The sequence below is a fragment of the Nothobranchius furzeri genome, chromosome 1, assembly GCF_043380555.1.
Source record: "Nothobranchius furzeri strain GRZ-AD chromosome 1, NfurGRZ-RIMD1, whole genome shotgun sequence".
In the NCBI taxonomy this organism is placed as follows: domain Eukaryota; kingdom Metazoa; phylum Chordata; class Actinopteri; order Cyprinodontiformes; family Nothobranchiidae; genus Nothobranchius; species Nothobranchius furzeri.
Window position 1 is genome coordinate 91755699 of NC_091741.1, and position 25806 is coordinate 91781504.

The 25806-nt window shown below is 40.9% G+C and overlaps 1 protein-coding gene across 5 annotated transcripts in view; it reads left to right on the forward strand.

Annotated features, from left to right (window-relative positions):
* Positions 1-22816, forward strand: part of stx3b (syntaxin 3b) — a 31779-nt gene extending 8963 nt beyond the window's left edge. Inside the window, exons 2-12 of one of the 5 annotated variants that reach the window (XM_070555296.1) lie at positions 12706-12780; positions 12880-12979; positions 13670-13744; positions 13833-13903; positions 14045-14153; positions 14244-14317; positions 15038-15172; positions 15765-15875; positions 16091-16201; positions 22141-22230; positions 22297-22813. In XM_070555296.1, the coding sequence (XP_070411397.1) occupies positions 12706-12780; positions 12880-12979; positions 13670-13744; positions 13833-13903; positions 14045-14153; positions 14244-14317; positions 15038-15172; positions 15765-15875; positions 16091-16201; positions 22141-22218 (939 nt within the window). In that variant the 3' untranslated portion in view covers positions 22219-22230; positions 22297-22813. Of the gene's footprint in view, positions 1-12705; positions 12781-12879; positions 12980-13669; positions 13745-13832; positions 13904-14044; positions 14154-14243; positions 14318-15037; positions 15173-15307; positions 15531-15764; positions 15876-16090; positions 16202-20112; positions 20219-20538; positions 21847-22140; positions 22231-22296 lie in introns of those variants that run through there. The other 4 variants (XM_054739098.2, XM_015945962.3, XR_001571844.3 and 1 more) reach the window with 4 other exon arrangements.
* The last annotated feature ends 2990 nt before the right edge of the window (positions 22817-25806 follow it).

Here is a 25806-nt window from a genome sequence, read left to right on the forward strand (position 1 = left end):
GGAAATTATCTGTCTGGCCCCAAAACAATTTCTAATCGGAATCTGGCGCCCTTGAGCCTGCAAGGCTCCAACAAAAACTCCCCCCCCCCCCCCCGAAGATATGTGAAATGTGCCGTCGCTATGGCAACTCAACTCTGTCTCCTTTCCCAGCCTGGGCGGGACTGCGGGACCCTCCAACCCTCAATGCTTCTCCCCCTATCCACACTGAGGTTACATGCGCTGCTTATCGTGGCTGCAGGAACTGAAGTAGGGATAGTCCCTACCCACCACCCCACCTAGTGGACACTTGTGTTGTCTGAAGTCTGTTGCATATATGTCTGAGGTGTTTTTTTTTTTGCAGAGCAAAGCTGCCCTCCTGGTGGAGGGTAGCTCTGAAGTGCCTTTTTTTCCCTCCACCTGAACCAATCCTCATGTAACCCTTTTATTTCTATTAAGGTAGCGCGACTCAGGGTTGCAAATGACCACAGTCACCAATTCTTGTCATGTGTCTTTGCCTATGTATGTCTGATCTCTGAATTGTGTGTACTGAAACTCTAATTTCCCTCTGGGATTAATAAAGTATCTTTGATTTGATTGATTGATGTAGTCCGCTATGAACTCACCAATGAGCCGGGTTATTTGTTGTGCACGTGGACTTGATGGAGGTAGAGTTTGTATCAGTGCTTGTTTCATGGTCATTTGTCTTTTTGGTAGGCTCATTTTCGCCAAGGCCATCTTCACATTTTTATGGTAACGTTGAAGGTGGTGGTTCATGTTTGTTGTGTTGGAGGTGGTGTACGGAATGACAGCATAGCATAGCTTATACACAGTCTTGATCTTTTCCGTTACTTTATTGCCGTCATTGTCTTTTTTTAACCGGAAAGCCAAAATACTACCAGAAAGATGACCTGTATCCAGGAGGAGCGTCCTCAATTTCAACCTCATTTGACTCTATTGTTCTGCTGTTTCGGGGCAAGGCAGTTGGTGGCACCAACTTGGTGCTAATGCTAATATATGTTCACTCGCTGTAGCCTGCAGCATTGTTGTTACAACATGCGCTGTGACTTGACGTCACAACGCACTGCCCCATTCCCCGGATGTTTAAAATTTATTTTTAATTTAGTTTTACCCTGCTTAATCAGCAGAGATGGTGCTATCAGCCTGCCACCATAGACTGTATGCCTGCCCTACTAATACACAAATCATGCAGCAGTGCCGCCTAGTCTAATTTTGTGACCCTTTTTTTTTTTTTTTTTTTTTTTTTACCTCGATGCATTTCGTCACGTTTTGTATCGCGTGTTTTCGCCAAACGGGGGGCTTGGGGACAAATTATGACACGTCTCTAAAGTAAAATTTTCCAGTGCAGATTGGAGACAACCCATAGAAGCACTGATTTGATCTCATTTCAGAGAAAAATAGAACAGGTTAGATAAAATTACTAACAAACTCAGGAATCTTTCTTTGCTTCACTGTTCTGGTGCTGAGAATATAACTAATGCGGATCAAAGGAGAAACACAGATGAATGCACCTCTTATTTATTATTTGGAGACTACATTTACTGCAGCTGGCAGAGGCAGAGATTTTTTCTATTGATACACGGAATTTACAGAATCATTTTAAAATTTAATAGGGGAAGACTGCAGGAGGGAGCGGTAAAACACAGGGGGTCCCCAGCAAAAACAAGAAACTATGAGTCTGATGAAACCCACTGGTTTTCCATCAGGCAGTCACGGGGCAGTTCCAGCGACCCAGTGGCTGTGCTGGGTCAATGTTATCGAGCTCAGTCCGGCTCGGCAGAGAGTGAACGAGTCGAGGCGACGTCGTGCTCTGCTTAAGAAGAGGTGTTATTTTCCCGCTTCAGAAGAAGCGTCCAACGTGTTTTTATGCTGTTTCCGAGACATGTCACGTCGCTAAGTTGTTAGCGCGCTAACACGTCAATAGTGCAGCGTAGCCTGCTGGAGGTTTTAAGGGTTCAGATGAAACACCTGACCTCTCAGGCTGCTCACACATCGATCTTAAGTTGTCGCTGTTGCGCTCACGTCGTAATACAGTATTAGATTCGGTTAAAGTCAGACATGAAAAAATAAATAAATTTTACATGAATAAGTGATTCTTAGCCTGGTGGGGGAGGAAAACCTGTCAAGATCGTCAACACTCGTTTATCTTGATGCTATTGAAACACCACAAAGCATTATATCCACTGCTACCTTTCTAATTTTAAACTCAGTAACTTATGCTGTAACTTCACCTTGCCTGCTCCTCCTTGCTGCCTGCCGGCTGTGATCACAAGCGACAACTTAGTAGTTCCCGCTGCTTCTCCGGGAAACAGCGCAAAAAAAAAACTTGGGATCTTGTAGGCGTGGTGGTGGGATTACAGCCGTGGCGGCCCGCCAGGGCTACGCCTATGTAAGGGAAACCCTGCAAAATGCATACTTTATAAAAAAATATAAAACCAAACACTTGAGTCTATCGCTTTAATGGATAGGATATGAACCTTTTAATAATCTATTTTATTTACTAATTTCCATTTTATTAAACAGCACTAGTTCCCATGAGAACAGGGCACCTGGTCACGGCTCTTTTTGGACAAATTAGTTATTTAGTCGCTCCCCATCACCACTATTTTACAAATATGCAAAAAATAAATAAACAAGTGAGTTTATCTGATGGCATACAGACTTCTGGAGACTAACATCAAGCACTATCAACCAACTCACCGAGCTGCAGTATTTCTGTGGTCAGGTCTCTCTCCGAGTCCGAGAGCTCCACAAGCGGTCAGCCCACACAGCAAACGGGTGCCGCAGCGGTCAGAGATGCGCCGGTGACCGCTGGGGAGAACCGGGTGGAAGGATGGAACACAGAAGTTTCCCTCAGAGCTCCACCAACATGTCATATTTCAACCCATTTTCAAAAATGCAGCGTTATGTTAAATGCACTGTGTTTTACCCATCGACATATACCCTATTATTTATTATATATATTATTTTACCCTAGTACATTAAATTTCATGGTTAAACAGTACATGTTAAAATGGTAGTTAGCTAGCTACTTTGATAAGCTCAGCTAGTGCAAAAGCATCAGTGACCTAAAATACATAAATATAATTTTTCTTACCGAAAAAATTAAGTGGAGACACCTTGGATGCTCTCTTAGTGCAATTAATACCACAGCAAGTCATTTTGTCCAACAATTGCACAAATATCCAAAAAGAATACACAAACACTACAACTAATGGTCTAAATTGAGAGACTAAAGATCGCGGAACGATTTTCAGGCAAGACCGAAGTTCGGGCTGAGGCCTTTCCACGGAGCTAGCTCTGTGGTCACGTGGGTCTGATGCTCATTAATTATACAGAATTTCGGGCATTTAATACACTTAAACAGAAGAGTGACAAAAATTCACCCCCCTCAGAGTTGTCATCAGTGTAAACTAGATCATTTAAACCAAAAACATGTTTTGGAACCAGGCTTTAAACATGTTTATTTCTGCTGTGAAATTGGTATTTTTAACATGGGAGTCAACGAGGATTTGCTCGGTTCTGACACCAGCCCCCAGTGGATGAGGGTGGAACTGCAATTTATTTCACTTCTGCATTGGCCTCAGTTTCAGACCCGAATTGTGGGGGCTTGGCCATAACATTTGCTACAGCCTTGCTGTCCCAGACGTGACGTGTCCCACCAACTGATGAAGAGGAAAATAAAGCGATGCAGTATTTTAAAAGAATATGTGATGTTTAAAGTGAATTAGTTCATTGCAATAATGTCATAATTTAATTCTAGAAGGTCTTTAAAAGCCTTTAAAAGGAATTGAACATCATTTTGAAATCCCTGCATACACCCTGATATTGATCTGGCTCGTCTTTATTCCTTAGAAGAGATTTTTACTGAGGGGGAGATTGTAGGTATTGTGTTCCACCCCTCTCCAGGCTCAGCTGCTTCTGTCTGGTAAAGTTTCTGTCACATCCCCTTGACTTTTTATATTTCCTGGTTAGGCAGATTTTCAATGAAAAGTCTCCTTTTTTTTGTTGCAGCCCAATGAGCCAGGTGGTAACATGCTGCATTCAAAGCTCTAGCTTCGAATGGATGAACAGCTTGTCCATAAGCTCATTCTCCTCTTAACATCATGACCCTCTTAACTCAAATGCTGACAAAACCTACTACAGAAACCAGATGGCCGTCTTTGCTTTTTACCACCACAACAGAAAAATAAAAACATGTTTTGAGCCTTTTTCCATCTGCTGAAGACACGTTGGGACCAGAAACCCCTTTCTCCTCAGCTCCATAAGTGTTTTTGACACTTAGCTCTCAGCTCTGCGATACGTTAAAGAGCAAGTCACCCCAAATCAACATGTTTTTTCTGATAAACTATATAAATGCGTGTCTAATCGTGCTGCAGACACGTGTAGTCAATAATTTTGCATTTTAGTGCATTTTAGTTGAAATGTTAATCTTCTGTCTAAAACTGTCAGTGTTGTGCCATTCTCAGGTAAAAACTGCACTGCATTTGAATTTAAATCTGCCATCGCTATTGGCTAAGAGGTATTGATGTTAGATGGTACATTATGATGTCACATGTGAGCCTGTGTGTGTATTTGTTAGCGGCTCCGCCCTCTCAGTCTGCCAGGCAACAGCATTTGTTGCATTTTTCAAACAGGAAGTGGGAGTGGAGTAATACTCTGGTAGGGGTTGACTTGCTCTTTAACTCATTTATGATCCTCTGAGACAAAGTCCGAGTTTATCGCCTCCATGTTTTTTTTAGTGTTGACAACAAAACAAGTGAGATCATTTAGAGAGAGCTGAGATAAAAGCATGTGAACTAACATGACAGCATATATGAGGTGAACAAAGTAATGACCATAAGATTGGCTTTCCTGTTCCAGTTTCATTCTAGGAATTTATGAATCAGACCATTCTTAACTGTTTTACACACTGACTTGATCAAAGGAAAAATAGCCTCTGAACTCCAAGAATGAGTTTTTAAAAGATTCTTCATCTACATATACATGTTTCCCTTTTGAACTGTGGGTGTTACTTATATCATTGTTTAGATGAAGGCTGATGAAGTTTGGAAGTATTCAGTGAAAGAGACTCACCCATGTCCTTAGACTATGCCTCAAGCTCTCCTAAAGGTTCTGGCTGAAACCAGTGGTTTATGTCCAGTTTATGGATTACTCCTTTAACACAATAGACATTTTTGAAGTGTTTTTATGAATGGTTTGTTGACTCGATACATAGAGGATTTCCACATACTTCACTTTCTAGATCCAACACTGACTGAGTTATTGCCATTTGAGTGTTTGCCCCTGTTTGATTAGCTGTGGTGGACATCAGTGATGCTAGTAGCCCGCTACTTAGTACCGCATTACTCTAAAATGACCACCATTTTCAGTAACAACTAATCTAACGCCTTTATATTTCCTTATCAGTAATCAAATTAAAGTTACTTGTCGTAGACACTGTGTTACTGGCTACTAATTTTGTGTAACTGTTTTTGTGGTTTGCAAAGATTGCAGAACCAGTGACAGGAATTGGAAGATGCATGTAACCAACAACAGCAAGAATACTGTATTCAGAACAAGCAGTATTTTAAGCTACTAAAATACCAAACAGCTGTTTGGTGCAAAATGTATACCAAACAAAAAATGGCACCATCAGTGAACAAAAGACTAACAACATCCAAAACAACGCTGGCGACAAAACCCCACAAACACACCAAAAAAGAGCAAACAACTGGAAAAGTTACTTTTGGAAGGAGTAATCAGTAGTCTGTAATCAAATTACTATTTCAAGGTAACTTACAACACTGGTGGCTGCAAGCTGTGGCTGCACATCCAATGATTATTTGAGTTACTTTAAATCAGTCCAGCGTTTCATGAGATAATTTTACTAAAAGAACACCTGCAATAATTTATTCTCGATCACACAACTATTATTGAACATGTGTGTGTGCATAGACCCCTTGAATGTTGTTTAAATCCAGGTGCACATCCACACAACGCTGGAGGGCAAGAAGACCCTCTGTAGTCGCCATTCAGACCTGTATCTCCACAATTTAAGTGAACAAAATAAATTTAAGGATTTAGATATTACCATTTTAGATCATCTAACACATGTTTGTGCAGATGATCACAAAGTTTCATCTAAATGCTAAAGTTGCTTAGCACAAAGCTTCCAGGTCCATTGCATTAGCTAACGAGCTGTGGGGACAACAGTCCTAAGAACTGGCTGCTAGTACAGGGTATCTACAATTATTTAACATGCCTGCACTATACAGGACTGAAGAATGAAGGCGTAACCGGACCTCTTCTGCATTGAGTGGGTTAATGTTGAAGGATTGCCGTGAAACAGTTTGTCTTTTGAGATCAACAGAACCTCCATTTATTCTAACGAGTAACGTAAACGGAAACAAGAAACAAACCATATTAGAGGCTGGGCAGATCTCAGGAGGTACAAACTGTTTTATGAATGTTAGGGCAGAAACGATTCCTCGAGTACCTCGAATAATTCGAGTACAAAAAAAATCCTCGAGTCAAATTCTCTGCCTCAAGGCTTCGTTTAATTCATGTTTAATTCATGGCTTTGCAATCACCCGGGATCATGTTTCACTGACGCACATACACACTGCACTGAATGCACACGCGAGTAGCGAATGTAACTTAACTTTCTCTTAAGCCATGGCGGACAACGTGGACCTCGGAAGTGCGAAAAAGACAGAAAATGTCAAAGGTGTGGGACCATTTTTCACGTCGTAAGGCGGAAAACGTAGTCCAGTGTAAATACTGTAAAATGGATTTAGCCTACCACAACACCACATCCTCCGTGCTGCAGCACTTGACCACGAAACATCCACATGTAAATGTCACTTCTGCAAGCGGACTCGGAGCCTCTGCAAGATAATGCATTTTAGCCTGTATTTCTATATATTCTGCAGACACTGTGCGACTTTTTCATTTGTAGCACTTGGTTTCAGCACACACCGTACATCTGGTAGCAACACGTCCGTCTTAAAATGTGCTAAAAATAGCAGTTTTTCAACACGTCAGACTTTTTATTGTGTTGTTATTGACGTCCGTTGTCCCTCGGGATTGCTGCAGGAGGACACAGGTATTTATGAGTGGCGGAGGAAAACGAAAGAAAGTAAATAAATGTTGTGTGATCAGTGTAATTTGACATAACCACGGTAAACATGCTTTCTCGAAAATCCTTGTTAGTGTGAGACAAAAAAAAGTGTAGAAATTAAAACGGACAAGTGTTAATAGGGAAATGGCTGGCGAGACATGTTTGCGCATGCGCCGTGGTTCTGGTTCTGGTTCTGGTTCTGTTTGGGCCGCAGCCGCTCGCATTTGTTTACTGTGAAGTAAAGTTGAAGTGCTGAAGTATTGAAAACTAATTTTGAATAAAACTTGAAGAATAACTGGCAATTGCTTTCTCATTTTAAGAGGTCTTTCATATTTTATAACATGCTATTTGATATAATGGTTTACAAACGTAAAAGGGTAATTTATTAGAGTACTCGATTAATCGATAAAAGATTCGATAGAGTACTCGATTACAAAAATATTCGATAGCTGCAGCCCTAATAAATATATAAATAACTTTTATATACTCCTCATACCTGATGTACGGAAGAGAACTAGGGCCGCTAAAATAAGATAAAAGTCAAGAAAGCAAATTCTGACTTTTTTTCTCAGAATTCTGACTTTAATCTCTATGGAAGAGGACTAGGGCCACTGAAAAGGAAAAAAAATTAAAGAGAATTTTTACTTGTTTTGTCAGAATTATTAGCCAGAATTCTCTGTCTTTACTTTTTTTCTTTTCAATGGTTCTGAAAAAGTGGGACTCCTGACATGATTGTAGACTTTCACTTTAAGCGAGCAGTGGATGACTGCATTTGCCTAAATGTAAAACCTCATTTTAGGCTTGTTGTTGAGGGGAATTATGTAAGGTGACATAAGGTACTTTGTATGCTGAATACAGGTGATGTTGTTTTTGCATAAAAGGAACAAGACAATGCTCCAGCTGACAGGTACACCTTTTTTCAGCTTGTGTGTAATTTTTAATCTTTGTCCTCCTGACTGAATATTATACAGTGTTGGTAAGATTTTGTTGATTATGCAATGAATGTTGCGATGGACTGGCTCTCTGCCCAGGGTGTACCCCGCCTGCTTGCCCATTGACCGCTGGAGATAGGCACCAGCCCCCCCGCAACCCTACATGGACAAAGCGGGTTCAGACAATGGATGTTCAGTATGAGATTATTGTTCTTTGGTTTAGAAAATCTAATTTGCTGCAGCATGATTCATCCTTAATCTTAATCTTTCGTCATTCAACATTTATCATGTTTTCCATCTTTCAGGAAGATCATTCGAACCCCAGTTAGTATTGCTGTATTTCTGGTGTGCAATTTAGATGTTTGTCTTAAACCAGAAGGAATTATTAGGAGCTGAAGTAGTTTTAAGTAGTTTTCTTTTCCAGTAGTAATGGTTGTGTTTGAGTTCAGCCAATAAATAATCACTGGTTTGACAAAGAAGGTGCTTATGGCTTGGAAAAAGTCACTCCCACTGATTGCTACTAAGTATCAATGTAATTTTACATAGAAGTCTCTCTCTCTCACTCTCACGGCACGTTCTTTGGCCATTTGTTGCAAAGTCTCTTTGCCCCTGCTATGCTGAGCGAGTCAGTGGAAGGAAGTGAGTGCTGGTTGTTATCTCACCCTTGCAGAAGTTCTGCGTGAGGGAGCATAATGTTAAACGCCACATGTTGTATATTTAAAGAATAATCACATCCAGAAAGGAGCACTTGGTTTGCAGACCTGCGTGTCTGGGGAAATGTTACAGCAGCCTGGACTTTCATTTGCAATTCAAATTTTAGCAGCAGAAGAAAGTTGAACAGAAATGTCAACTCGAGTCCTTTGCCCCTAAAACAAAGGTAAATGTTCATGTTCAGAAAAACCTCTTGTTTCTAAAAAAAAACAGCTGAAGATGATCTCAAGGGATTTTGTTTAAGATGTGATCAGATATTTGTCTGTTGACCATCGACATCCTAGGATGTGCTCTCTTTAGGAAGCAGGAAGTGTTGACTGTACGATTATTAAAACGATGCTGATTATTTTTCAGTTAGCTGAGTATTTCAGGATCTACTCTAGACTCATTTGCCTTCTTTAATCTATCTTTAAAAACACTGCAGTATAATTTCACGTTAAATAATAACAGTAATTTATTTATTACTACTAAATGTTCTGTAATGCGCTTATTGAGGATGAAGCTGACTCGACACAAGTTAGGGAAGTCAGCAGCTGTGTCACCTGAATGTTTTTTCTCTTCGGTCTTAACTTTGACCCGGCACACACCTGACTGTCACGCCTGAGGAGCCTTGACTCAGTTACACATTACAAACACAATCTGCAGACTCCTGCAGTAAAAACACAGTTGATCAGAAAAGCAGAAGTCATTAAAAAGCAGAGAAGTTGTATTCTTGGTGTCCAGTGTAACAGCGTCATACCCCAGAGTGATGTGTGTTAGTTTGAACTCATTTTTTAAGACTGTTCCTGTAGCCTGGTCCCCCTTTTGTAAACACCTTACCAGCACCACTTCATGTTTGCTGACTGATTCTCTCCATTGACTCATTTAGACTTCAGCAGCAGGAAGCATTTAATACACTTATTGGGTGTACGATGATGAGAATAGGACCAGTTTTTCTAGTTTATGCATCACAGGGAACTGGCAGGAAGTAATTTCATTATTATACTGTAGCCATGGGCTATTCAGTTCTGGTCCTGGAGGCCCAGTTTTAAAACACCTGGTCTGAGTCAGTGGCTGATTAACTGGCTTCTGAAGAGCGTGAGGTCTTGCTGAAGAGGAAACTGAGTCAGGTGTGTTCGAGCAGGGAAACAGCTAAAATGACTCCGGGACCAGACGTGAATAGCCCAGCTGTAGCATTTTCATAATTAAATAGCAGCCAGTCTTTGTAACTGAATATAAATGAGAAGTCAAATGCCCACGTTCTTGTGTAAAACGAACCTCCAGCCTCCCACAAAGGAAACTCTATTTCCAGGAAACTTGTCATTGTGCAAACACAAAATCCTTTCAGACATGCCCTATTTTCCACTGAACGGAGAAGCTGAACGTGCAACGATCTAACTTCAGTAAAGGAACAGTGGCACACCTCTGCTGTGGGTTCATTAGACTTCAGATCTGATGGATCATACCATCTTACAGCCCTGAACATCCTCCCCACTGGGCCACCTTCTGTAGTGTGAGTCCAATAAACGTCTGTTTAAGAGCCTGATTCAAGTTTCATGGCAGAAGATGTTATAAGTAGAATGTACGATAGAGTGCCTTGATGTTCTGTGTAGTTGGACAGTTTATTAAACATAAATGTAATGTTGTCATAGGTGTATGAAATGATTGATGTGTTTCGTTATGTTTGTAAACACGCAGAGCATTATTGATGGTCATGTGATCATGGATGGGATTTATTTCAACTGCTGCACCTGCTCAGGTGACATTGGAAAGGGAGAGTGGGTGAGCAGGTAGCTGTGTTTTTGTTGACTGCCACCTTTTGATTGTGATAATTATTCGTTAGATTATTTTAAGCATGTTATATTCTGTATGCAACAGAAGAGTTGCATTGCTGTTAGCCAATCAGAGACGAGATGTTCACATGTCATGAATATTATTGAGTAAGACTTGTAATCTTGCGGTTTTCCACACCTCTGTCTGTGTTCTACATCCTGAAACAGGATCATGAGAGCTGATCCTGATTATAATCAGTCTCTCAGTTTAACATGCAGGTTGAACATGGAAATAGTCTCCTACACCTATCCCCTGCATTAGCTTCTGATAGAAAATAGACGGTGAAACTCTAGGATTGGAAAAGCCTGACAGATCTATGTCACACTGTCACTTAACATTCATGGACTCACCCATCTTGACTCACAAATGAAAAGGCTGTTTTTCCTTTAATGTCCAGGAAAAAACAGAGAATGTCTTGGTTATTGGAAGCTGAATATTTTCATTAGCAGCTTCACCACATGGCAGAACTCCTCCAGGCTTGTGTAGTTTGTGGAGATAAAACATCAAAGCAGCAGAGCAAATGGAGTCAGTGGTAGAGTCGTGCTGCTGTGAGCCAATCAAAGAGGATATGTCTGAAGCTACTTTTTCCTCCAGCTGAATTCTCCATGCTGATGCAGCCCATCCCTAAAACACACACACACACCTTGAATTCGGCTTGGTAAATGAATTTAAAAAATGAGTGAAGGAGCATAATTTTCTTTAAAAACTATTGATCAGAAATTAAAAGTTGATCTTTGATCCTGGGTTGCAAATGTAGTAAAAAATGTTTGTCTTTAAATGAATATTTTTCAATTAAATGCAATTTTCAGCAACATTCTTGTTGATTTACTGTAAATCCTCTAATATTAGCCTGTATTTAATCAACTGCCGGGTATCATATTTTGGCCGGTGTCGGAGTCGGCGGAGGTGAATAATGGCCAGATTTTTATTGTGGCCGGGTGGAATGTGGTAACAAGCAAGTACGGGGGGCGGTTGTGTCATCTGTCTCACTTTTGACACATGCGGAGACGAAGAGGAGGCGAAAATTTGATATCAAGTTCAAAGAGAACGTGCTGATTATGCTGCAGAACACTCTGGGGAGCAGTAGGGGTTGTATGAACTAGTCACTAGTCGACTTCACCGCTCTATAGTGACTTTTTATGCCTGTCATCGACTAGTCGCTGTCACGTGATAATGACCGGCAAGATGCAGTCCACAGAAAAGACAGCAGCCTGCTGTCAGCAGGTGACAGGTGATGCACCCCGATCCACAGCAGCGAAACGCATCAGGCACAAATAAAAGAATAAAAAAACAATAAACATAAAAGGAAATGAGCCGACATGAACGATCGCGTGTTAAATTAGTTTTTGAGGTGGCGACACCTGATTTGATCATGTTACTGTGGCCTTGCTCAGGACGCAGATGTCTGGAGCGCGTCAACAATCAGAGCTTTGCATGCGCAAGCTGGTTAAGGTTAGGATGGGGGTGAGGGGAAGGTTAAATTGCAAGAGGGTAATCGTCACAATTTGGTTAAATGTCCGTTTTACGGCGGGTGTCAGTACCAACGCTCTGGCACAGTGCGTTGCCTCCCGTGGCCGGCAAGCAGCGAGCACTCTGCTGTTTTTGCGGTTGGTAGATCTTTTAGAACTGCAGTTCAAAGGTAACTCATAAGGTGAATATATATGAACCCAGGTAGCAGTTTTTCTTTAGGATTGAGAGGAGATGCAGGAAGATAATAAACAGACAGGACAGAAAAATTGTCAAATAAAAACAAGTTAGTTTTGTGGTTGGAACAAACAGACACCATTGAAGGTAATCAGAAGTGAGGAACAGAAAATGAAATAATTATTTTAATGTTTAGAGCAGCAGGAACTCTTGAGAGGCTGCAGGTGCATCAGTGAGTCTGCGGCTGCTGCGCAGGGGGAGGGGGAGAGGGCTGAAGCAGAAACTACCGTTGTTAAAAGAAATGTGTTTAACTTTGAAAATGTGGGCGCAATTTTATTTGTCAAAAACTCCAGCGAACCATTAGTTCATTTTGCTCAAATAGAAATTGGGGCCTGCCTCTAATTCTGGTCCTCCTTCCATTAAAGGCCTGGAGCTTGATGAGCTTGAGTCAAATACAGGCCCGGGCCTGTATTAGAGGATTTACGGTATTTCTCTTTTCTCCGTTAGACGTGTGATCAAGATGACGACGAGGTGGAAATTGCTGTGGACAATGCAGCTTTTATGGACGAGTTCTTCTCTCAGGTGAGATGGAACCTTCTTCTTTTCTTTAAAGACTTTAATTAGTAAATATTTTCGAGTTTAGTTTTTGTGCACATTGGAGATTTTGTGTGTTGCTTTCAGATCGAGGACATCAGGAGCAGTATTGATAAAATTGATGAGAATGTGGCTGAAGTCAAAAAGCTCTACTCTGTCATCCTGTCTGCTCCCACATCAGACCAGAGTAAGATCTCTTCACTATATCCTGCTTTTCTTCATTTACTTTTCTGTTTATCTGAAGAATCTACAAGGATTAAATGAAAGTTAATTTTCCTGATTCTTGATTCGTCTTTAACTCGTTCACTGCCATTGACGACTAAAGTCGTCATTTGCATTTTTTTTACTGTGTGGGCATCGGAACGAGCCCCCGCGCTGAGAGAACAAACCTCTCCGCTCTGAAGCCGATCTTCATCCGCATACGTCACACATCACATGATCAGGAAGCAGAAAATCCATGTTAGTTCATTTTGGGCCTCTGCTATAAAAAAGTGAGGCGCGAACCGGAAAAGCTTCTGCCGATCACAATTCAACAACGGATTATGAAAGAACAGATAACGCTCGAAACGCGCGGATTCTTCCTGATGTAAGAGGTGAGTCTCCACTTTGTTTTAGTTGTTTTTGTTTTGGCATCGACATCATCCTAGCGCGCACCGTTCTGTGACTCTTAAAAAAACAGTAAAAACAGTGAGAAACGCTGGCAGCGAATGAGTTAATATCAAACTGAACCAGCTTCTTAGGGAAACAATCTCACATTCTTCTTATTATACCATAGTTCTTTAAATAAGTTACAAGTCTGCATGAGTACATTATTTTCTGAATATATGTGATACATGTTTAACTTGTCCCACCTTGTGTGTTACTGCATCTCTACCAGAAACACAGGATGACCTGGAAGCAATCACCAACGACATAAAGAAGAAGGCCAACAACGCAAGAAACAAACTGAAGAGTAAGTCTACAACGGCGTCCGTTCGAGAGTTACAGTTTACCATTTAAAATAAAAACAAATATTCATCTCAGTTATTGCTGTTTTCCAGCCATCGAGAGAAATCTGGAGTCGGAACAGCAGGAGAGAGTGTCAGCTGACATGAGGATACGTAAATCACAGGTCAGAGCATCCAGGTGGTCTGTTTACCTCAAGAATTTTCTTCTTTACAAATAATTTGTATTCATTATTTTCTGAGGGTTACATTATTTATTTATTTATTTATTTATTTTTAGCACAAATGATCTGTTTTTCATCTCCCAGCATGCAGTTCTGTCCAGAAAATTTGTGGAGGTAATGACAAAGTATAATGAAGCTCAGGTGGACTTCAGAGAGAGGAGTAAAGGACGCATTCAGAGACAGTTGGAGATCAGTAAGTTGAACTTGCGCTCACAGGAACGGAGACAAATGACGGGCCCAAAACGACCTGTTGGTAAATCTCCTCCTGTTCTGTCTTCCCCAGCTGGAAAAGCAACAACAGATGAAGAGCTAGAGGAGATGTTGGAGAGTGGTAATGCTGCTGTTTTCACTGCAGGGGTAAGTGTGTGTGTGTGGGTAGCTCTCATATGGGGTCGAACTGTAGATAACAATGTGGTAATAAGGACATTAATCCTGAAACAACCATTTTACTGACTTTCTAAAAGTACATTTGAGTTTTTATAGTTGGATAAAAAATATTGTTTCTGACTATTTAAAAGCCAAAACATGAGACGTCACGTAACAAAAAAGAAGCATACTCTGGGCATTTTAGATAAGAAACGATGAACAACATTCCCACTGGGAGAAGGGAGTTTTAGGAGATTGACTCAACGCAGCAGCTGATAAAAGTACACACACACGCAGCTACAGCTCGTTTTCAGGCATATCGCAACTCACACTGATAAAGAGCTGCTTGTTTTCAGCATAAATGAGTTGGTTTCTCACAAGTGCACACCCTGTAACTCCATGTTCTCACACACACACACACACACACACACATCCAGCTCAAACTGTATTTTTCATCCTTATCAAGAGAAAATGCTCTGTTCATTATGAACTTGCTGGATCTAATTGTTCACTAATGATCTGCTTGATTATGTTAAAGAATCACGATCAGACTGTTTAGCTATCTTCTCCCTTGCTGAAGGCATCATTTTATAGCGTTTACAGTAGAAATGAAAGGTTTGTGAACCTCTTATGCTTTTATTCAGCGTGGTGCTTAGTACTATTAGTCGTACTTTAGTTTGTAAATGATAGAAAAATGAACCCCCTCTGCAGATCGTGGACTCTGGCATCTCTAAACAAGCCCTAAGTGAGATCGAAGCCCGGCATAAAGACATTGTCCGTCTGGAAAGTAGCATCAAAGAGCTGCACGACATGTTTGTAGACATCGCCATGCTGGTGGAGAGCCAGGTAAACAAGCCTACACCCATCTACTTGTGATCTTATTCCTATTCATCAATCCATTTTAGAGTTCATCTCTGAATCCTGATTTTCCGTCTGTTCTGTCGTATAACTGTCGCTCTGCATCCGTTTTTTCTCCTCCAGCTCCATGCTTTCATTCCACTTCTGTTCTACCACCTTCATCTCACTCCCCAACATTAGTGGAGCATTGATACATTTAGTAAGACACAAATCTTCATCCTTTTTTATTTGTGACACCAGAACCAAACCTGACACATTGTGAGCAGCTGCATTCATAAAACTAGAACATAACCACCTGTTTTCTTGCTGCTAATGCCATGCTTTCTGAGGGGAAAGCTGGTTTGAGGTAAGGGTCTCCGTGTTTGTGCTGTGTGAGTTATGCAACTTTCTGCATGATTTTTATTCACCTAGTTGTGAGTTTGAAAAGATTTACAATTTACCAAAGTTTATTTTGAAAATCGATCGATAAGAATTAGTCTGAAGTACAGAACTCCTCATCTCGTTTCTGTCTCTTTGCACCAGTCTGCTCCCTTTAGGTAAAGTGTTTAGTGTGTCTGACTGAGTCCTGTGTGTGTTTCAGGGGGACATAGTAGACAACATAGAGCAGAATGTGTCCCAGTCAATGGACCACATAGTACAAGCAAATGAAGAGACTAAAAAAGCTCTAAGGTACCAGACCAAATCACGAAAGGTAATGTCGTTTTGACTCCATCCTATATGTGTATATATGCTTTTCTGTTTTTAAACTGTTGCATCAGGACACAAACGTCTGTCTGCAGATCATCCTCCTTCACTCCCATGAGCATGTTGTGCTGCTGTGTGTCTGTTGTCTATTCCTCCCACTTTTCCTGAATAAATTGGTTTTGTTTTGCTGCTTTTCGTTGCCTCCGACGTTCCTCCTGTCAGGGCGGGATGATTGACAGGATTGAGAGTAACATGGACCAGTCGGTGGGCTTTGTGGAGCGTGCCGTCGCAGACACTAAGAAAGCTGCAAAGTTTCAGCAAGAGGCCCGTCGTGTGAGTGACTGTGGCCAAAAAAAACCCATAGCCTGGTTTCCCAAAAGCAACTGAGACATTCTGGTTTAATGACGAGCTGCATTAAGAAGCTAGAAATGCGTATTAAGGAATAACATATTGGACACAAGCAGGGAAAAAAACTGTATAAATCAGGAAGCCCAGAGCTGATGTCTGCATGCTGATGTCTTCCTACTTCCTAATGCCTGATTTCTGGCCCAACACATCCTGTCTCATGTTGCAAATATAAAATGAAAGATACATTGGATCACAGAAATGCATATTGTTTTGGAATGTATTTCAGTGAGAGCCCATATAAAAAATCAAAACCATACCAGCTATAAACAGAAAGCTTCAAGAAGCTAGTAATCTCAGTGCAGACATTACAGATGGAGATGGGGCAGCGACTGGTAGCTGAAACTATAGCAACCCATTCATGTTTTGTTAAGCTGTCTGATTGTTCAATAAAGCTGCATAAATATGTAGCCAGGCAGTTATGGTAGCAGGTAGAGATTGACCAATGTGGGTTTCCAAGGGATGCTCTAATCAGGTTATTTGCTATCGTTCACGATACAATAACCAAAAGTGGGCCTAGCCTAACAATTACTTTTTCATAAGGGGGAAAAAAGACTTGCAGCACAATCAGTGTGTTTGTTTCTGACCACAACTTCTGAGCATCTTACTCACAACCCAAGATTGAGAAGTGAAGGAGCCTCTTGAATGTAAGACGTCCAGAAAAGTCCAGTTTTCAGTTAAAACTCATGCAGCACAAAGCAGCAACGGTCCAAAAGGAAACCTAGAACACTTGAATGTAGCTGATGTCAGTTACAATCCAACAGATTTAGAGTATTAAAGCCCTTAACAGTCTAAATGGTGCAGAAAAGCAAAAATACATCTGTGTTGTGAGATTTATTTGATTTAATTTTATCATAACAGAAGGGCTGGGCAATAAATCGAAATTGTATCATTATCAAAATTTCTGACTCATCGAGATTTTTCCCATGTCAATAAATTTGATTAAAAAAATGAAAAGATGTGTGTAGGTTGGTAATGTTGGTTTCCCTTTAAGAAGCTGTACCACCTTGAGTCACGTAAAAATTTAACGTAATGCACGTGACGGCCTCATCTAGTGGACAACTTTTGTTTCTGCGCATACCTGTAGTTATCGTCCATTTATTGTTATCGAGGTGAAATCCTCAATATATCGTGATATTGATCTTGGGCCATATTGCCCAGCCCTACGTAACAGTTTGAATAAGAGAGTTGTGTTCTGTGTTCGTTTTATTTTGAAGGGAAATTCACCACATGGAAATGGTTGTTTCTGGTTCTGGTCAGCGGCTGTCGTTTTATTCTAAGGAAAACCGTGCAGTTATCAACTGTTCTGTGGATAAGTAGAAAAGTTGTAAGGCGTGGGGCACCGTCAACAGTAACCAGGTAACCGGAGAGAGCCAGTCATTACATCATTATTAGGTTTAGTTTTTTTTTTTTTTATTCATGACCTGTAGCGGATCCTAATGGGTGGAACTCGGCGTTGTCCCCCACAGAAGGGCATCTAGTATGATGTTCAGCCTTCTGACGGTCACGCTCATACAGTTGGTTAGTGCAGCTGACAGACTAGTGCAGAGTAATGAAAACTCACCTCGCTCTGCCCAGGGATTGTTCTTTCAAAGTCCTATTAAATATTGTGTGACGCATTTTAATGAGCTTCCCTCGTGGGTTTACGTCACTCTCACAGAGTAAAAGTTAATTTCACACTTTTGCTCCTGCGTGCATGTCCAGGGTGAAGGAACGGAGGGGGGAGACATGATGCAGGCTCTCTGCTGGCTACAAAGTATAAGCAACAGGTGATTGGCTGGTATGATCAGTAGGGTAGGGCATTGTTTGATTTTGAACGATTCGGATTCTAATTCCTTGTTTCGATTCCGGTTCCTATCCATTCCCGATTCCGATTCTTTGAAGACATGACATGTTTTACATGAGCCAGCTAACCACAGGTCCTACTTGATGAAATAATCTTAACTTCAGCATGAATTTTAATTCTATGCACAATAACATCACCTTCATTTAGACAAAAAACATGTTTTGGAGAAAAAAAGAAAGACTTGCAGCACAACCAGTGTGTTTGTTTCTGACCACAACCAAAGTCTGGAAGAAGCCTCTGGGATGAGAGGCTAAATGTCTCCAACATATCCAGAAACGTCCAGCTGTTTTCAGCTAAAACTCTCAGGATGATCGTGTCCAGGATGACTGAGAACTACACCTCCATGCTGCAGCAGCATTCAGTCAGAACAGGAAGTGAAACCTAAATGTAGCTGCTGTCAGTAACAATAACAGATTTTAAACATTAAAACTCTCAACAGATATATAAAAATTTCACAGCTTTGTGTGTCATTTATTATTATTATTATTATTATTTATTGTGACAGAAGCTGGTGTGGTCCACCACAGAGAAGCTTCTCTAGCATGGTGACTTTAATTATTCTACAGGTTATTGTTCAGCCTTCTGATGCTCACGCGCGCGCACACACACGAGTGTTGGTGAGCGGCTGCGTCTGACTGCTGATGCTCCGTGTGTGTTTTTATTTCTGCAGTGAGACAAACTCGCCTCACACCGTCCAGAGTTTGTTCTTTAAAGCTTCTATTAAATCCACCGTGTTGACGTATTTTAACAAGTTTCCTCTACGCTGCAGGAGTTAAAGTTTACATTACGGAGTAAAAGTTCTGCAGACGCGTTTGTTTATATTTGGACACTGCGCCGGGTGAGGGAGGGCGGGACTCGGTGCTGCACACAGACAGCTGGTGTGATCAGCTCTGAAAAGTGTTGATCACAATTTGTAGATCATGTTTACTTTTCACGGAGATGGGCCGCGGATTCCTCTTCCGGTCGGCATTCTAGGAATCGAAATAAAAAACTTTGAACAATTCCGGGAAAAACTTCCAATCGATGCTCGAAGCCCAGCCCTAATGATCGGCTTTGAAAGGTGTTGATCGGAGTTTGCCGATCACGTGTTTTTCATGGAGATCGGACCATTTTGATTGGTGGCTGATCAATCTGGTTTCTCTAATACTGCCAAAATGATTTTTATGGGCCAATTTTCATGGTCAATATCTAGATGTTTTCATCAGCCTTACTCGCATGGTAAAATGTCACCAATAATATCAGTGGATGCCCAAAATTTCTGAAACTAATCACTTTTTGAACAATGAATTTAACCAACTGTTGAATCCTAATTTTGTGCACCACTCAGCATTAAAACATTTCACCAAAATTAATCAAACAAATAAAAAAAACTGACCAAGATTTGAATATATTAAACAGAAGTATAGAAAGAAATACCCGGTAATAATGTTTTCCAGCATTTATTTAACAGATGGTTTTCAGAAATATAAAAGAACATTGAAATAAAATCCTGCAGCAGCACTGGGCTGTATGTGCCTAACTTTAAATAGTCTCTACTAAAGAAACTACTTATTGCTCCATCTCTAGTACCAGTTAGTTTGTCATGAACACAGTTGTGCTTTTGGGAAACCTGCTAAAACCCATGAAGACCATCATCCTCCATCAGATCTGTGGTGTTTCCCAAACTTCCAGTTTGTTACCCCAGTTCCATCCCATTCCCTACGGATTCCTCTGAGACCTCCCATGACCAAGAACACACACCTACAACTGTTCTCCCTGTCCTTCATTTGTTGTTTTTTCTTTGACTAACTTTTTATTGTTTCCAGGATGATGCCGTTTGTACATAAAAAAAAACTAAATGATTATATAATTTTTCCTAAAACACCTTGTAATCATGTAGCTTTCAGCCCTGTTGTACACAGATGGAAATCACAACAGCTACGTGTGTTTTCTGTTGTCTCACCACCGAGACTTGGACCTGACCAGGCTCTCTGTACTTGGTTGTTCCCTACAGAACATGCTGATAATAGTGGTGGTTGTGCTGATTTTGCTGGCGGTAATAGCTCTGATTGTTGGCTTGTCAGTAGGATTGAAAAAGCAATGAGCTGTTTGAGCTAAAGGTGAGTAAACGCTGTGGTTCCACAGTGGATGTGGGTTTGAGGCATGCCTTGGTGAAGAGTTCCCCTCCAGGCTGCATGTTTTGTTTGTCCAAGGAGCTTTTGTGAGGTTGGTTTGTTTTTGGAGCACTCGGGTGTGTGTGTGGGTGTGTGTGTGTGAGTGGGTGGGGTTTTTCTACTGTTCTGTATCGCCTAGCTGTGGTCATAAAAAGTCGTCACTCAGTAGCACCGTTTGTCATCTGGTTATTTTCTTTGTGGGAATAATCCCTGCATTCAGTCATTAACACCATCATCTTGATGTCTCTGTGTCTCCCCCTCTGTAGAAAATGATCATCATCGGTGTGTGCTGTGCTGTGGTCTTGGTCATCATCATCATCATTATCCTCACACAGACCATAAAGTAGGACTACTTCCTGTTGCAATCATCTGTTTTCACCACCCAGTCCCCTCATCTCTTCGTGACTCGATCCACAAAGACAGAACTCCACTCATTAGGATCAGTCACAACCCACTAGTAAAAATAAATACTTTAAAGGTGTGGCATTACATCTTCTAAAAAAAGAGAAGAGGATGACGTCACTTTTGGATGTTGCTGAAAATGAGGAATTGGAAGTTGACCTGAGCTCCAAAACACAGAACCTCTACAAAACGGGAAATGGAAAATAACTGATCCCTTTGTCACTCCAGTGTCGCACAGCATTTCATTGTCGAACATTTGATGCCAAAGTTTCTCCTTTTGTGTTTGTCGTTTGTTGCGCTTCACACCATAACGGCCTCCTGGATCATTGTTCCCTGCCCGCTTGAGCCTCGACACATTTAATGACACGGATGCTGATCAATGTTTACCTCTCTGGGGTCTTGTTCGTTTGGGGGAGTTTAAGCACTTTCAGTCTTGTAAAACATTATTGAATTAAGCTCAGATTTCTGTAATTATCATGTAATTAATAGAATTAATACTTGTGTTGACGCCCAGTCATAAACGTGTCCCAATAGTTCAATAATTCAAACGGGCTCTTAAGAAGACCTGAGACTTTAACTTCTTTAGATGTTACTGTGATATTATTGCTTAATGTGATTTAAAAAGATGTTTTATTACCAAAGAATTTAAAGAAAGGTTAATTATTTTCCAGCAGTAACCAAATTAGACCATATATTTATTGTATTTACTATGTTTATTATTATTATTTGAGTTAAACAAAAGTGGACGCCCAGCCTCCGATAATATTTCCACTCAATGCACAGTTGAGTTTACAGGTTTGTTTTTTAAATATTCAACTCCACATTCAACAGTCAATATATGTTCTTTTTCTTTATTGTCTTTGCATTTGCTGGTAAAAATGAGGGAAAGGAAATGTTGGTAAAACCAATCAGCAAACAACCAGACCAATGATCAAACGTCTAATATTTAAATAAAGTGAATGGTTTCTGATGTGAGGATAAAAGGAAAAGCTGCTATAAATCGAAGTCATCTGTTGAACCAGAGCCCATATGTTTGACATTTCAGGACCCCTCTAATATGGTTTTTGTGGCCACGGATCACAAAAGGAATAGGGGGAACGCTTTACTTGTTGCACGTTCTTATGTTGAATGTCCATTGTTTGAAATGAATTAAAGATATCTTGTTTTTTAGAGCTGCTTGTTGTTCAGTCTGTGAGTCACGAGATTAATAGAAAAGCTTTAACGTGTTTTATAGTCCGCTTGTAGCTGCTGTCAGCGTCATGACTATGTTGTAAAGTGTTGAAGAGGAGGTAAGTTGTGTCATGCTTCCTATTACACACACCCACACCCTAACCTTTTTGATCCTTGTTCTTTGATATTTCCTCAAACCAGTGCCCATAAGTAAAGTAATATTATGTTGGGAGCTTCAAGACTAATTTCACTTCTGTTTATCTGACTAGTGTTTTTTTTTCTGTCCAAATCTCCAGAAAAAGATGATGATTACATTGTGTTGTGCCATCATTGGGATCGTCGGGTTCTCCTATCTCTACAGCTTCTTCTCATAAAAGATTTTACAGGTCTGTAACAGTGCATCTGTTTTATTTGCACTTTTAAACCTCATGATGTGTTTTTGTTCTTCCTAGGGATACGGAAATCTCTCAAAGACGAAACATTTCCTGTGGTGTTGTCCTGTTTGTGTCCCAACCTTCGTTTTAATTTTTAAGTATAATAAAGTCATTCTAAAAATAAAAAAGGAAACTACATCAGACTTGTTCCATTTCCCTTCCATGCAGACTACCTTTCTTCTGTATTAAGTGTCTGAAAACGTGTCCTAATATGTGGATTTTTCTCAGTCTGCCTGTTCTCAGACAGCTGGATCAACATGTGACTTTTAATCTTAAAGGTTTCTATGCTCCGTTGTGATCTAGCGCCACCTGGTGGTGCTTTATAGGAAGAAGGATTTATTTGTGCAAATTTATCATGACAAGTCCTTAGGACTTGATCATATCAAAAATATGTTATTTTTATTTTTCTGACTTGTGTGTTTGCCATAACTTCCATTAAAATGTGTGATTTTGTGATGGGTGGTCTGTATGAGTTTGAAGTCTTCAGTAAAGCTTATGTAATAAAAAAAACCAAGTGATCTGAATGCCTCTTCTTGTCTGAGTTTGTTTAATATCATCTGTTTGCATGATGTAAATGCTACAGTTGATGTGCATTATGGATCCTGGCTGTAATGTAGCAAGTCCATGACACAGACTTTTGCTATGGTTGTAGGATAAATGAAACCAGGCTCAATAACTATTGTTTTAATGTTTATTTAAAAAGGGTGACTCGTTTGGACCTGTAAGAAGAAGAGTTGGTATGAATATTGAGGATTTAAAGTGGTAAATGAGTGTTTGTACTTGTTTCCTTTGTGCTTCTGGAGTTGTTCCAGCTAAAAGAGTCCCTGGGGAGCTGTAGCACCTAAAAAAAAAAAAAGGTTCCGGAGCATTCCATTCAGGAGGAATGGGAGGGGTGACCTGTGAAATTGCTCTAGGAAGGCAGATTAGTTTCATTGAATGTTTTTAGGATTAATTAAAGATGTTTCTATTTTTGTATTGTAATTATTTAAAGAGATCTTAGAGATAAAGTTTGTAAGTATAATTTAAGAATATGGAAGGATTGTATTCACCTGGGTCTGGTTTTAGGATTGGTCCAGTTAGTCACAACTGTTATAAATACAGCTCTGTGTTTGTTGGAAGAGTGTTGGATGGAGCGGCAGGCATGGATTAATCTATAGATAGATACTGCCAAATAAATAAAGGGAACACTTGACACAAAGTAACTCCCAAGTCAATCACACTTCTGGGAAATCAAACTGTCCACTTAGGAAGCAACACGGACGATCATTTTCATGTGATATTGTGCAACTGGAATAGAGAACAGGTGGAAGTTAAAGACAATTAGCAAGACATCCTCAATAAAGCAGTGGTTCTGCAGAATGTGACCACAGACCATTTCTCAGTTCCTCTGCTTTCTGGTAGATGTTTTGGTCACTTATGAATGCTGGTGGTGTTTTCACTCTAGTAGCATGAGACAGAGTCTACAACCCACACATGTGGCTCAGGTGGAGACAGCAGGAGTTGGAGCAGGTTGTCCAGTAGGGATGTAAGAAAATATTGATATGGCAATATATTTTGAAATATTTTTCTTCAATATTACATTGGCTCGGTGATCTGGTCAGAATGCCTCCTGGACGCCTTCCTGATGAGGTTTTCCGGGGACGTCCAACCGGGAGGAGGCCTAAAGGTAGACCCAGGACACGCTGGAGGGACTATGTCTCTCACCTGGCATGGGAACGCCTTGGGATTCCCCTGGAAGAGCTAGCTCAAGTGGCTGGGGAGAGGGAAATCTGGGCCTCTTGACTTTGGCTACTGCCCCAGCGACCCAGCTCTGGATAAGCAGATGAAAATGGATGGATGGATTATATTGATATTCAAGAGCCATGTATCAAATTTTTGGAAGAATTTACATGCAAACATTTGTGTGTTTTCTTTTCTTTTGGTGCAATTCAAACGCCGACCGCTAGTTGGCAGCTGTGTGCATTGGGTTTTGTTTCCACCATTGAAATGTAAAACCCTTATTATGGTACAGATACCTCATGTTTAACATGTTGCATATCGGTTTGGGCTGTTTATTTTTCTACAATAAATTCAGTCTAAAACAATTGCCAATATCGTCTGGCTGAATGTATCGCAATATATTGTGATATATCGTATTGTATCACCAGAATTTCACCAATACACATCCCTATTGTCCAGTAATCGGAAGGTTGCAGGTTCGATCCCGGAACTGACCAGAGAATGCTGCTGTTGTGTCTGCGGGTAAGACACTTAACCCACCTTGCCTGCTGAGGGTGGTCAGAAGGACTGGTGGCACCAGGGCTCGGCAGCCTTGCCTCCGTCAGTGTGCCCCAGGGTAGCTGTGGCTACGTCGGTGCCCATCCCCACCAGTGTGTGAATGTGTGTGTGAATGGGTGGATGACTGTGTTGTGAAGTGCCTTGGGGGAGCTGTAGAACCCTACAAAGGTTCTGTACAAATACATACCATTTACCATTTAGCCCATCCAGGATGGCACATCAATGTGAGCTGTGGCAAAAAGGTTCGCTGTGTCTGTCAGCGTAGTGCGCAGAGCATGGAGGTACTACCAAGAGACAGGTCAGCACATCAGGAGACATGCAGGAGGGCAACAACCCATCAGCAGGACTACTGCCTCTGCATTTGTGCAAGGAGGAGCAGAAGGAGCACTGCCAGAGCCCCGAAAAATGACCTCCAGCGGACCACAAGTGTCTGCCGAAATGGTCAGAAACCAACTCCTTGAAGGTGGTTGGAGGGTCCAACATCCACAGGTGGGGGTTGTGCCTACAGCCTAACACTGTGCAGGATTTGCAGTGCCTACAGCCTAACACTGTGCAGGATGTTTGGCATTGGCCAGTGAACACCAAGATTTGCAAATGATGCCATGAGCTCATCACAAGTGAACGCAGGTTCACACTGAGCACATGGGACACAGGGTCTAGGGACACCATGGAGTACATTCTGCTGCCTACAACATCCTCTAGCATGACCAGTTCAGCAGTGGGTCAGTAATGGTGTGGGGTGGCATTTGTGTGGTGAGGCTGCACAACCTGACTGCTATTGGGTGGCTACTGACAGAAGATCCTCAGACCACTTGTAAGACTGTATATTCACCCTGGGTTAATTCTAATGCAAGACAATGCTAGACCTCATGTGACCCCCCCCCCCTTTTTTTTTTTGCTACCCCCACCTAGATTTTATCTACATGTTTTTGTTGGTTTTTAAATGGTTTTATATGTTTTTATTTTTTATGTTCATTTCTGCTGTGCAGCGCTTTGTTTGGTCCTTGGGCCATGTGAAGGCACTGTATAAATAAAGTTTAGTAGTAGTAGTAGTAGTAAATTTGTGTGACTAAAACCAGAACTCCATGGGTTAATATATTTGATTTCCATTGATCAGTTTTGTGTGACTGTTGTCAGCACATTCAAGTATGTAAAGAACAAAGTATTTAATAAAAACATTTCATTCATTCAGATCTAGGATTTCTTATTTATACCAACATCCAGTGTGGGTCCTTAGTCAAGACCTTAAGA